General features: G+C 37.5%; 1 protein-coding gene and 1 long non-coding RNA gene across 2 annotated transcripts in view; both read left to right on the forward strand.

Annotated features, from left to right (window-relative positions):
* STIM2 (stromal interaction molecule 2) overlaps positions 1 to 14,104 on the forward strand; it is a 97,866-nt gene that overhangs the window by 51,267 nt on the left and 32,495 nt on the right. Inside the window, exons 4-6 of the mRNA XM_030491568.1 lie at positions 2,070 to 2,181; positions 2,884 to 2,999; positions 3,904 to 4,081. Coding sequence (XP_030347428.1) covers positions 2,070 to 2,181; positions 2,884 to 2,999; positions 3,904 to 4,081 — 406 coding nt within the window. The remainder of the gene's footprint in view (positions 1 to 2,069; positions 2,182 to 2,883; positions 3,000 to 3,903; positions 4,082 to 14,104) is intronic.
* LOC115610304 lies at positions 7,649 to 12,049 on the forward strand. Its single transcript, XR_003992178.1, has 2 exons — positions 7,649 to 10,195; positions 10,581 to 12,049. It is a non-coding gene; the product is annotated as an uncharacterized LOC115610304 (long non-coding RNA).

Raw genomic sequence — 14,104 nt, forward strand, 5'->3', positions numbered from 1 at the left:
TGCAGTGTCTGTACTGAAGGAGGTATCTGATACAGGGATAGATAATGAATAGTAAAGTGCTTTTTCCTAAATTCAAATGGTTTGTTTGGGGAAATTTCTTTGATATTCTGTGAAGGAAACATCATGCCAGTCTAAACAGTATAACAGATGTGACTGGCCCTATGGTAAACAACGTTAGTATGTACCTCATTTCTTACGTGATTATATGTTTCAAATTACTACTGAATTATAAAAAAATAAGTTTTGACAGAGTGACAACAAAATACTTTTAGCAGCAGAAGTGAAACTTCTCCATACTTTTTTTTTTCCTTTGCCCCTCAATTTATAAACTCAGTGAATTGTGTGTCTTCTGAAATTGTGTGTTCTGCACTGTCAGAGATAAAGTCTGTAGTGTATAGTAGCTATTTTAGGTGTGTTTTTCTAATGCCACATCAAAACAATTCTTTTGCTTTGGATCAGTATACGACCCTATTTCCGGAATGCAGTTAAGGTGATATCTTTCTGGATGATCTTACCGCCATTTTGAGATGCTTAGAATAACTTGTAAATCTGATTGCTTCGTATTCACAAAACAGTTAAGAATCTTTGCAACGTGAAAATGATCTGTTTACAAATATACCCCGGACATTTTACATGAAAGCTTAGAGTAATATGACAAAACTAAGCCTGTTGCAAGATCAATACTTGGAAAACAGTTTGAGGCTCAAAAGAAGAGAAGGAAATGGGGCAGCATTCCAGGAAGGAGATGTAGCCATTCATACAGAGAGAATACAAGTGTTTTGCATTGCGAGTGTATTTTTTTTAAAGCTATTAATGGCTCTGGGAAATGTGTTCTGTCTTCAGTTACTGGGAATGATGAAAATTTGGAGTGTTTAAGCTTATTTTTTCAGCTACACTGATGTAGACGAGACCGAGAAGTCCTTATTTCAGTGCAAACTGAAATATGAATTTGAACTCACAAATTTTTCCGTTGCCTGCAGCTTACCTTTCAAATTTTCAGCAGCTCTTTCTAAAGGATCATTGTCAAAATTCATCACTAAGCATATATCTTTGTGATAAGGTTTCTCAAGAAATATCTGCTCAGCATTGTCATAAGTAGTTTTAAGGGGGAGGGGGGAAAAGGTTAAAAAAATGTTCATGCAAAGACACATCTGTCCAGAAGGAGGCTATCACTGTTTCTTTCATGTGCAGACAAACCTTTGCAGACTTTGTAACTGGAGAGAACAACTTCCCTTCAACTTTGTCAGTGTGAAGCTGTAGGCTGTAGCAGCTGGCCTGTAAGGTCCGGAAATGTTTGGGTGGTGGTGGCTGTTTTTTCGTGTGTGTAGTATGTATATAGTATTTCTATGGGTAGTATTTCTTAGCTATGAAAGCTTATATAGACTGTTGCTGTTATACAGGAAAACTTTTGATTATTCTCTACATACTTAAATGTTTTTTCTTAGTGGGAATATGATTGTATGTAGGACAGCTGTTTTGGGCATATATGAGAGAGATTTAATTGTTTTCCTGTTAAATTTCTTCTTTGTCTCAGTATTTTCTTTCAGTCTTCTCTCTTCCTCTCTTGTCTGCTCCCATTTTGTGGTTAGTAGGCATGAGCCTCTATGGAGGTTCTTGGGAAGACAAGTTCTTCAGCCGTCATCGTGGGAAAGATCTTGGTACATTGCCTCAAATGGCTACAGCACGTGCTGACATGCGTTCAGTTCTGCAGGGGTAGTACGGACAAAAGGATTGAGGCCGAGATCAGTTTAAGCAGTTATAAGTCACAAGATGCTGTCCTGATTTAAATAAAGCAAGACACTAAATTACTCTGGGGAATTTTTAATAAATGTTTCTATTGGTTCCATGCTTTTTTGTTTATAGTTTGCCTAAGCTTCCTTTGAGAAAGCATATAATAAAAAAGGCAAGGTGCCAGAAACACCTTGGTGAATGTTAATGCTAATTTTTCTGCAGTAATATTTGGCTAAACCTTCTTGCTCATTGTAACCTGCTTTTCTTCTGCTTGTTTTCTATGTCTTGCTATTGATTTTTACAAAAATTTAAGGTAATTAAACTGACTTTTCTTCCAGTTCATAACTGGACTCAAGAGGACACTCTTCAGTGGCTGTCAGAATTTGTTGAACTGCCCCAGTATGAAAAGAATTTTAGAGACAGCAACGTCAATGGAACAACACTTCCCAGGTGAACGTTTCTTCTGGATTAGTTTCAAGTAATTCCCTCTAGGTTGCTGCTTTAGTCTTTATGTGGGAACAACTATGTGAGCCTAAAGTCTAACAAGATACAGTCAAATGCAAGGAGAGAGTAGCATCCTTGCAGTTTTGAAAAGCTGTCTGGTTTTTGGTTGTGGTTTTGGTTGTTTTTTGGGTTTTGTTTTTTTTTTTTTTTTTTTTTCCCTGCCAAAATAATTCAAATATAAATGCTGCTTTTGTTTTTGTTTCTTGCTGTTGAAGCTTTTATCGATGGACATAATTCTGTACAGTAGCGAACTTCCTTTTGAACAACTTCCAATCTATTGTATGGGTATACCTCAAACTACCTGCAGAACCCCCTTTTTTTGAGCATAACTATGAAATTTGAGTATTGTATGTATTCTGGAGAGTTGGTGTCACAAGTCTTCATATATACCATTACCTCTAACTATGCTAAATGGGTTTGTTTTATGATTGTTCCAGAAAGAAATAGGGAAATGATTTGATGTTCTTCCTTTGGCACATGCTGGTACGCTTTTTTAATAGCACTGTTGTCATTGTATTGTATCTCTCACTCTAATTGCATAACTATAACCTATATAACTGTGGGAAATGCTATTGATGTATTTCTTTCCATAGACTGGTTTTGCTTATAGCTTCTGGAATAGGTAACACTTTGTCTTATCATTAACAGGATAGCAGTAAATGAACATGCTTTCATGATCTCTCACTTGAAAATAATTGACCGGAGCCATAGACAGAAGCTTCAGCTTAAAGCATTGGATGTTGTTTTATTTGGACCTCTCACCCGTTAGTATTTTTTTTTAAGTGGTGTGGTTTTTTTTTTTTTTTTTGGTCTTACCTCTTGTTTGTAAGAATTCAACAGATAGGATTTTCAGTGGCGCTTGATACTTGATAGGTAGGACAGCTTGCCTATTTTGTGGATGTACTGACAGGTTACTTGGCATGCATTGTGGAACTGGGGAATGAATTAAAAAAGATCAGAATGCTGGGATCAGGACAAAGATTGTGTAGGAATTTTAGTATAACCCCACTTGACAGATTGATATTGGCTTTTGTGTCACAAGAAGTGTACTCTAAAAGTTTTTTACTGTTTAAATTACACTTACAGCTAATGTTGCATTCACTTCTGCATTAGCTTGGATGGTGTAAGCCGGGATGCTGAAGTGAGAGGGGATGCCTTTCCCCAAGGAAGAAAAGAAGGAGATGGTAGTGGAAATCCAATACTGTTGTCTTTTGTGCAGACTTGATTTAAGTGCAGTTAAATTTAATACAGCAGTTTCACATCTGATCCATTTTAGCATATCCAGACATTTCCTTACCACATAACCAGTGGTATGCATGCTTGCTAGTACACAGTTACTGGTACTGTGCATGTTGGCTATTCTGGAACTAGGAGGCCCTTCCAGAGCTTGGTGGTCAGTTTAGAGAGTAGTGAATGAGTTTGCAAAAGTCAGGGCCAGATCTGAGCTATGTAGATTAAGTAGATTGTATTAGAGCAGAGTTGCTTATGTTGTATGGAAAATGCTCTGGAATCCGTTTGAAAGGTTGAAGGTGGTTTGAGATAAACAACCTGGAATTTTGTTTAGTATCGGGTTCTGTCACCTTTTAGGCTGTAAAGGGTGGGGAAAAACTCCATAGTCTGTTGTCTGTATCAGTGAATTAGCTAATGATCATGTTGTTTTCTGCACAGGTCCCCCTCACAACTGGATGAAGGATTTTATATTAACAGTTTCTATAGTTATTGGTTTTGGAGGCTGCTGGTTTGCATTTACGCAGAACAGAACTTCAAGAGAACATATCACAAAAATGATGAAGGATTTAGAAAGTCTCCAAACAGCAGAGCAAAGTCTTCTTGACTTGCAGGAAAGGTTATAAAAACTAAAGAAGTTAATGCTTAGTTATTCTTTTGTTTTGAGGCTAAATACAAATACAGTAAATCCTTTACAGTCATAAATTATTTGCATTTGGCTGCCTTGTTCATCTTCATTTTGCATAGAAATTGTAATTTCAGTGGTGATGGTTTTTGGATAGAAGTTCCTCTTGGATATTTTAGTAGGCCATATGAACATGGTGATGAAGGTAAAGAATAGAGATTAAGTATTTTTTACCTACAGATTTGGAAGTATGTACTGTTATTTTCATATAGTTATAGTTTACTTTGGAATGCTTAGATACATGGAAAATGAGAACATTTGTCCTGTTTTTAATCTCTTAAGATTGAAGCAGACCTGGACTGATTACTTTCTACTTTGTATTGCATATTTGTGTGTGAAAGTTGCTAGTCTTCTCTGGTGCACCTGTAACTCAATTGTCTGTGGAGACTTTTAATTTTATTACACCTGTAATGAAGACTCACCTAAAAGTTTGCATGTTTTGTCTGATGTGGACGTCATGTCTGATGTAATTGCTGTTGATTCATGAAGCTTGCACAGTCTTTATTATCACAGACTGGTTGAGGATGGAAGGGACTTCTGGAGGTCATCTTGTCCAGCCCCACCTGCTCAAGCAGGATCATCTAGAACAGGTTGCCCAGGACCATGTCCAGGCAGCTTCTAAATATGTCCAAGGATGGAGACTCTACCACCTCCCTGGGCAACGTGTTGCCAGTGCTCAGGCCACCCCCATAGTGAAAAAGTGCTTCCTGATGCTCAGACCTCTTGTATTTTGGTTTGTGCCCGTTGCCTCTTGCCCTGTTGCTGGAGACATTTTCTTCTGAGGGCTGCAACTTTTAACATATATGCTGTGTATTTTCTCCTATTTTTTGTTCAATTGTGAAGGCTTGAGAAGGCACAAGAAGAGAATAGAAATGTTGCTGTGGAAAAGCAAAAATCTGGAGCGCAAAATGATGGACGAGATCAATGATGCAAAACGGGAAGCTTCATCGCCTAAGGGAGTTGAGGGAGGGAGCTGAATGTGAGCTCAGTAGGCTCAAATATGCAGAGGAAGAGCTAGTACAGGTATCTGCAAAATGTTTTAATCTTAGTGTTGATTTTAAATTTGGTCCTGGCTTTGATAGATACTAGGAACGTTGAAAGCAGCATTTTTCTAATGCTAGATTTGAATGGAAAATATCAAATCTTGCCATTCTCTAGTAAAATAATCCTTAAACCCTAAAAAGACATACACTTTGTACATTAGCTTATCATTAATATTCTTGAATTCACGGAACAAAATGCATATGTACAAAAGCTTTTTTTCTATCTTTTTAACAGATGAGAGATTATAGCTTTGTCTCGCTCTTGCTGAGTAGCAATAGATTGGATTTATCGTTACTAAATAAAAATGCTGTCTTATAAAATATATTTAAGATTCAAATTAGGGACTATATGTTATAGAAAAAATGATATGTAATAGAGTATATGGAAAATTCATGTGCTGTATTTCAGAAATGCCAGATCCACCTTCTTGACAGCAATTGGGCACAAACCAAAGCTCTGTAAAGCCTTAGTATGTTGCTGTGGGGTATAAAGGTGCTTAGTATTTCACTTTTCTTTCTGCTGTCAGTTCTAATGATGCTCTTGGGTGACACTTTTATTTCTTTCTTGATTGTTAGGTTCGCATGCTTTAAAAAAGGCTGAGAAGGAGTTTGAAGCTGAGAAGTAATTGGTCTGTTCCAGAAGCGTTGCAGAAGTGGCTTCAGTTAACACATGAAGTTGAAGTACAGTATTACAATATCAAAAGACCAGCATGCAGGAAATGCAATTGGCAATCGCCAAAGATGAGGTAATAACTCCTAGCTAAAGACTTTTCTTGATCAGTTGCTAGATATATGACATGGTAAATACAAATTATCCAGGTAAACATTTGAATACTTTTTCTCCTCTGAGTTGGTGTTTGCTACCTGTCAGTATTGGCATTTTATCTTGCTTTTCAGGCAGGAAAAGATAAAAAAGAAGAGAAGCACTGTTTTTGGAACATTACATGTTGCACATAGCTCTTCCCTGGGATGAAGTGGACCATAAAATTCTTGAAGCAAAGTAAGAGTATTACCAGGATGCATACTCTTTTGTGGTTATTCCTAGAAACAATGGAATTTTTGGGGGAGTTATGGAATTTAGTTTTTGAGTGGGTTTTGCACTGTTTAAGTAAATCAGTTTAAAAAGATATTAAAGTGTGAATATTTGCACAATCCTAATGGATGTTCTGGTATGCCGGAGTGACTGTACTTGTGTTGCTTTGCTTTATCTTTAAGAGCAGTGTATGTAACTTTAACATGTGCTTTTCTTCAGGAAAAGCACTCTCCGAGTTGACGACATGTTTGCGAGAGCGTCTTTATCGATGGCAACAGATTGAGAAGATTGTGGTTTTCAAATAGCACACAATTCTGGGCTACCAAGCTTGACCTCCTCTCTCTACTCTGATCACAGCTGGGTAGTTATGCCTCGAGTTTCCATTCCTCCTTACCCAATCGCAGGGGGAGTTGATGACTTAGATGAAGTATACTCCTCCGATAGTTTCCACAGTTTTATGGTAAGTGGTGAGCTCGGTTAAAAAGAAAGGGGAAAAGTTTGTGGAGGCATGGGATTTTGGAGTGAGATGGGAGAAGAGTGCCTGAAATCCAAACAGGATTGGATTAAAGCCAAAAGGACCAAAATTCTGTCTAGCGATTTCAGATGCATCTTTTGGGACTTACATGAACTGAAAAACTGGGGGTTTGCAATAAAGATAACATAAAGAAAAAGTCTTTTATTCTGTTTCAGTGGCGGAAGTGAGGGGCAAATTCCAGTTGAGGTTTTTTGAAAATCTGTTTATCATGCTTGGATTGCTGCTTAGACAAAAATTTATAATGAGTAATGCTGAATTTCGTGTAGCATACTTATCCTTTCAATATGGAAGGGATGCAGTTGTGTCTAGGGTCCTTTGAGCTGCTATGAAGATCACACCCTAGAGAGGCTGCGTGCTACATAGCTTTTAAAACATTCTTAGTGGCTGGAACAAAAATCTTGTTGTTGTCCAAGGGAAGCTTTCAGGCAGAATATTTGTGTTTGGATACAGTGGGTTGTTTGAGTGCAAGGCAGAGAGCCCAAGTGCTGGAAGGAGGGAAATCCAGCTTTTGGTTAAACTATGATCAAGAAGGATATACACTGGGGATTCAGACCACCCTCATATCTTGAGTTATTACATCAGTAGAAGAGTCTGTTTAATGGAAGTTTGATTGAAACTGGACTCTAGAGGCAAATCAAAAAGATGAGCTCCCATGTAGCTATTTAAACAAGCAATATCAAGCTGAGGAATGAGTAGGAAAGAAAACTTTGTCATATGTGTACATTTTCTTCCAGGGCTGGGATTCTCAGAAGAAATTAGAACTATATTTTCAAATAGCAGAAGGAGAATGATTGCACTTTGCTGGCTTCATTTAGTGTTCTAGGGCACATGTTTTTCTTCTGAATGTAACAAACTTTCTACAGGCTACAATGAAAAGTTTCATTAATCCCCTTACAACACTACTTAAAATTGAATGATCTGTGGTTGAAATCAGTTCAGGAGTCAAATTATTGTAGGTTAGTTTGGTAACTGCTAAATTATTCCCACCCTTGAGACAAAAATGACAAATGCACATGAGGAAGGGCAGAAGCAAAATGGCTTGTCTCACTCATGAGGCTTCAGGCAAAATGCAACATGCAGACAGGTCAGCTGTGAACATGACTGTTTCACTCTCTGGATCTAAACCTAAGCCCTAATCTGGGCTGTTATCTTGCCCCAACATCATTTGATCTCAATATTGACAAAATGGGAAATCTGCCAGACAGGCTTCTTCGTGCTGCAACAATTGGGATGATAGATTAAAATGACATGAAGTAATAGAGCTGTTTAATCAGTCCTGAGCTGAAGAACAAAAAGGGATAAAGAAATAGATGTACAAGACTGAAACAAAATCATACAGGAAGGTGATAGCGAAACTTCTACTTTTCCATTGACTGATTAGGATTCAGCTGATTTCTTGATCTAGTGAGTTTCATTTGTAGTAGAAAACTCTAGATGGTAAATTCTCATAGCTGAATCCTTCATAATCCCATGTATATACACCTACAAGGAACCAAATGCTTGTGACTTCTCTCAAAATTCACTGATGGTGTGATTTTGTTCTTTTTTCATACGAGTGAGTAGGATGGCATCTGATTTACCTCAACACTTAGTAAGAACCCCTTTAGAAAATTTATACTCTCTTAGTTCACATTTGCTTTTAGTAATATTTTTGTGATGACCCAATCTTATTTTTGACCTGTTGAACCCCTGCTTTACAGGTCAGTAGGGAGTTCATCAGAATAAAATCAGAAGCTTGAGTTACATGACAACTGTCATGTTGGGACTTTTAAACCTTTCTTTTTTGTTCAGCTGGGTAGGAAACAAAATCTAAGTGTTGGTGAAGGTGCAGCTACTTGCTGTTTTGTGAAAGTTCTGATTTCCTGCGCTAGACCAGAATGGCAGCTCAACCTTTTCTGAGGTTCCATGAAGGGAAACTCTAACCTACCTGGTGCTAAACTGGCATCTCAAAACATAAAATGCATTTGTCAGGCTAGACATCCTTGTCTACAAAAATAACCTTCCCCCCCCCCCCCCCCCCCCCCCCCAAGTGTTTGGTAAGCATTTTGAACATGAGGGTAGGTCTGTCTTACCTAAGCAGTAATGCATTCTGTGGGACAGTTTGAGGAGGGGTATGAGAAATCCTGAGGCTCATAACAGGTAGCCTGAAAACAGGTCTGTAGATTTATTTCCATAGAAGTATTGCTGCCTAATAATATTTTCAAGGAGGAACTGGATTAGGAACATTTTATTTTGTCGCTTCCTGTTAGATACTTTCCAGGTCAAGTCTTGTGTTGCTGTTTCCACCTATTCTTAGTATTTTTGTTTCCAGAAATTCATAGTTAGGCTGGCAAAAGAAAGTGTTACCAAAAAGGAAATTCTTGAGGTAAAATTGAGTTTGAATTCTATATTTTATGTGATGTTATGTAAATGAAACTGATCTTCTGTGTCTAACGTAACTTTCAACTAATGCAGCCTATTTCATGGCTGTTTGGTTAGGTATATCTACATTGCAAAACCTTTGCAAATTCTTTTAAGCTCCAGATCACCACACAAGTAAAATACAGAATATTGTGTAATATACTAATTTCAGCACTGCTATTTTTAGTTTATTAAAGGGTTGGAAGTTTCAGTAGAATCTTTCTCTTTGTTCTCAAGAGAGCATAGTGAGCCAGAACTTTGGTGCGCATGGTCAGAGTAACATTTGACAGGCACAAAAACTGCTGCAGTTGCATCTTGGTTAGAGCTTCATCTAACTGTAGAATGTATGAGGTGATGCCAGTCTTTCTTTAATGTCACTTGGAGGGTTTTGGTTTGCTTTTTCTTTGCCTCAGGGTCCATTGTAAAACCTCCCAGCACACTGGCAAGAAGCAGTAGCTTGTGTCGGTCAAGACGCAATGTTTGTGCCATCATCTCCACAGTCTCAGCATGCTTTGCACTCCCCTGACCCTGACATCCTTTCTGTGTCAAGCTGCCCAGCAATTTATCGAACTGAAGATGAGGAGGAAGCCATTTACTTCTCTGCTGATAAACAATGGTACGGAGATTAGCAAACAGCACTTGGAAATCTGATAGGATTATTTGAGAGTAACAGTTTAGAATTAGGGTTGAACCAAGCAAAAAGTTAAAGTAATCTGTAGGATAATATAAATTAATATAGTCCACATGGAACAGAGAGTTCTTGTCTGATGTGTGTGTGTAAATAGCTAGCATGTCATATACAGTTAAGTAATGTTACAATCCAGGGTGCACTGAACTAACCCTGATTCTCCATTACAATATGTTACTGGCTTTTACATCTGAAACTAGGATCAAAAGCAATGTCAGCTACTGGGCGAAGAGAAGATGGATGGTAACACAGTTCTTACAGCATGTTGAGCGTGTACCTACTCTTGTTACATGGCCTCATAGGAAAAGGTTAAATTCCTTTTGGAAGGAGCAAATGAGCTTGTTGAAAGGTAGGGACACTTGTCCTGAAGAAACTTTTTGTATATGATAGGCTTAAATCTCCTTCTTTCATTTCATAACTTTTCTGACTTCACATGCCAGAAAGATAGTTTTTGTTCTTTGAAGTGAGATACAAATGACTGATTCTGGGCAGATGCTGCTGCCCACAAAAAACAAGATTGCACAATTAACTATCTTAAGTTTAGATAATGAAATGATGTAATGCAAGTTGTGACATAAACTGTTTAACTAAATGGTTTTTGTTAATTAACTAAGCAAAAGTGTGGGTGGTGCTTTTAGGCTAATGTTATTGATTTCTAAATTAATTTCCTTTTTTAACTGTATAAAGGAATTAGTAGTTTCATTATGTTTTCTCCTCTCTTTGCTCTGACTCAGGGAAGTACAGGAAACAGGTTCGGAATGTGACTCCTTAAATTCATCCACTGGAAGGAAGCAGTCTCCTCCAGCAAGTCTTGAGGTGTACCAGATGCTTTCTGCTCAGAAAGTATCTCCAGAAGAATGCTCCCTGGAGGAATCATCTACAGGAGACTCCTCTTCTCTAACTGCAGATATTTCTAGGGGCTCTCCTGACTGTGTAGGCATGGCAGAAACTAAGAGCATGATCTTTAGTCCTGCAAGCAAAGTTTATAATGGAATCCTGGAGAAGTCCTGCAGCATGAACCAGCTTTCAATTGGGATCCCGGTCCCAAAGCCTCGGCACACCTCCTGTTCTTCAGCCAGCAGTGATACTAAACCCAGCCATGAAGCTGTTTCTGTCCCCAGGATAAGTAGCATCCCACAGGACCTGTACCAAAATGGTGAAAAAAACAAAAAGCCATCAAAAATAAAAAGCCTCTTTAAGAAGAAGTGTAAGTGAGGTGGGCAGAAGAAGCCTGTAGTAGTGTTATAAGAACTCTGTTTTTTAAATCTTTAGGAATGTAATTCCATTTGAGCATTCCAGACTGGATGCCCTAATGGAATGCTCTGTAGGTCAACTATATTTAACTCACTGTACTGTCAAAGGTTGTGCCAGCTGTCAATGAGAAATCATTAAAAAGTTCAGACAGTTTACATTCATTTCTGCCTATTTATTTATTTTTTTTTTTTTTTGGTTTGTCTTAGTGTTTGTTAGGGGTTTTTTTAGTGGTTTATTTTTTCGTTTGTTTGGTTTTTTGTTTTTGGTTTTGGTTTTTTTTTTTTGTAGTTTATTTGTAAACCATTTTTAAGCCACTTGGACTTCTAAGCTTTAATGGACTAGTAAGCCTTCTTGGGCTTCCCAAAGTTTCTTGTTTACTGGAGCATCTTCCTAACTTTCTGTAGAGCTAGGACATTTATCTACTGGACTTTTAGAAAAAATAAAAGAAGTAGAACTAATTGAATTGCACTACTGTTTTACAGACTGGAAAAGTCTCTCTGCAAGTGAAACTGAAAGACTTGTATTTGTCTGAGAAGATGAATCTTTTCACTTTTAGATCTTTTGGGGTTTTTAAGTAGAACTTAGGATTTCTAATTGACTTGACTTCTGGAAATGGAAATACCATGCTTTTGTTATGGGAAGCTTTGTTAGATGCCTTTATTGTTAGAATGGTTCAAGTCCTGCTGTAAAGATCATGTTTTTCCCAGGACTTTCACTGTGATTTTGCTTCACTGCAGGCTGTATGACAAAAAAAAAAGGTAATTTAACAAGAGAAGAGGCTCTTGATTCCTTATGCAAGCAATGGATATGAATCTTGACTGAGGACTGAAAATATTCACCTTCTTCAAATGAGGAGGGGATAGTAGCTTTTGTTTACAGACTGCTAGACAATGGACATTTGGCTTGTGAAAGTTTGTATTGTGGCAAAGATAATAAATTGGAAACATTATTGTGCTTGGGAATGTTCCAATTTTAGCTGATGCTTGTTTCAGAGGTCCTGCTAATTGAAAGCTGTTGCAGGCTACATTGCTTATGCTTACTGCTGTGTGTAAATTGTTATTTTTTTTTTTTTTGATTAGCTATTAATGTCTTAATGTCCTCCTTTTGTAAGATTTCATACACTTTATTTTTGTATAGTTTGAAGATTCAGCTGTTCAAACATGTCTGAAGTAAATGGTATAATTTTATAATGCATACTGTTATACTAACTCATAATTTTAGATATAGAGATAGATATAAAGGTGAGACTTGACACACTTCAGATAAAAGCAATTTTTATGTTAAGCTTTTATAGGGAGAGAAGAAATTGCTGGGAGGTAACAAGGAAGCCTTCTTAGGGCAGCAGTAGCTAGTTGTTCAGAATAATTTTTATTTTTTTTAGCAGTTGGAGACAACAAATGTACTGCTTGAGCAACAGTGCCTTTCTTCAGTTTGTTTGAAAATATGAATACTGAGCACGAATTTCTTTTTAGGTACATTCCAAAGAAATACTTCTTGCTCTAGTGAACACAAGCAATTTACCCAGTGATGACTAAATGGTTTCTTAGCTCTTCCACAGTAACAGGTGCCACAGCCAGGAACCTGTGATTAGGGGCTCACTTCTTGCCAATATGTACATGCTGTACTGTATGAAAGAATAAATTCACTGACTGCCTGATTCTTTTTCTAGTAAGAAGCTTCAAAACCTGTAGCTAATTGGAATCAAGTGATGTCTTTTCTGTCATTTTCTACTTAGGTTCCACTGTACATAACTGATGTAGTTCTGTCCTCAAGAAGTGGTGGTGATTTTAACAGATGCATTTACTGCAGCTAGTGAAACGGCTAGAAGAGGGTCAGAAAATGGGATGGAGGCCTTACATGTGCAAATACCTTAAAAGTCCTGATACATTCATCAGTTCCTTAACAGAACAGAAGGAATCCAGAGTTTTACTGTTTAAAAATGGTTGTATGTCATCTATACAGAAAAGCATAGGAGGAGTCAGCTGTTTGGTAAAGTTAGGAAAAGAGAAATAGAAATATATTGTTCCGTTATTATATGAATCATCAGATTGAACAGCTAAAGCTGCAAAAAAATCATCACAAGGTAACAGTTGTGTCTCAAAGTTTGTACACTCTGTACATGGTAGAAAAAAAGCAGCAATGCAGAAAGACTTGTGCCAACCACCCACCTCAGTGCTCAGTCTTCAGAGTTGTAGTTAGAGCCCTGATGAAGTACTTGAACATGTACAAAGGGAAACAATACATAAAAGTAGGGAACTTACTTTGCCTCCCAAACAGCATGGAGAAGGCTACTACCAGAAAAGTGTTCGACTTTGATGTCTGCATCTGGGAAGGCTATAGCAAAAATTGAGTTTAGAGTAAGATCTGGGCTTGGATGGTAGATGTTACAATGTGAGTTTTGAGGAACTCTGCCTCTCTCATTACCAAAAAGATGAAACTGAAGAGTGTATATTTACACATGGGACACAAATATCTGGTACTGAGGAGTGGGAGGACAGCACTTCTTAATCCTGACATCAGAGTCGGGCAAGCTTAAATGCTGAGAAGCCAAAACAGACAAATTCAGTTTTCTGTAGTAAGTATACCAAAAAAATATATATAGAAGGTACTGCACTCTTCATTGGCTGTGAGTTTAGGTGTTAAGTAACTTAACTGTCTTCTGGAAAAAAACCAACTCTGTGTATCACCAACTGTCCTGTAACTTATAGCTGCTTCTTAATAAATATTGTAGAACTAATAGCTTAAGTTACTATGATCAGAACTGATGAGTATTGTATGTTGGAGCACAAACTGTAATTTTAATAGATTTGGTATTGTTTTTATTATTTTGATAGACCCCTTGTACATCTTGACAGCTAAATTTGTCCACAGTTTAAGTGACTTACATTTCTTATTGTGGCTACTGTAGAAATGCTGGTCTTCAAACTGTTAGCATCCTTTCACTAAGGTATGTTGAGAACAGTGGCTCGGGTAGGTCCTCACTGGCAAACATCAAATCCAGTAT

The sequence above is a fragment of the Strigops habroptila genome, chromosome 7, assembly GCF_004027225.2.
Source record: "Strigops habroptila isolate Jane chromosome 7, bStrHab1.2.pri, whole genome shotgun sequence".
NCBI lineage: Eukaryota > Metazoa > Chordata > Aves > Psittaciformes > Psittacidae > Strigops > Strigops habroptila.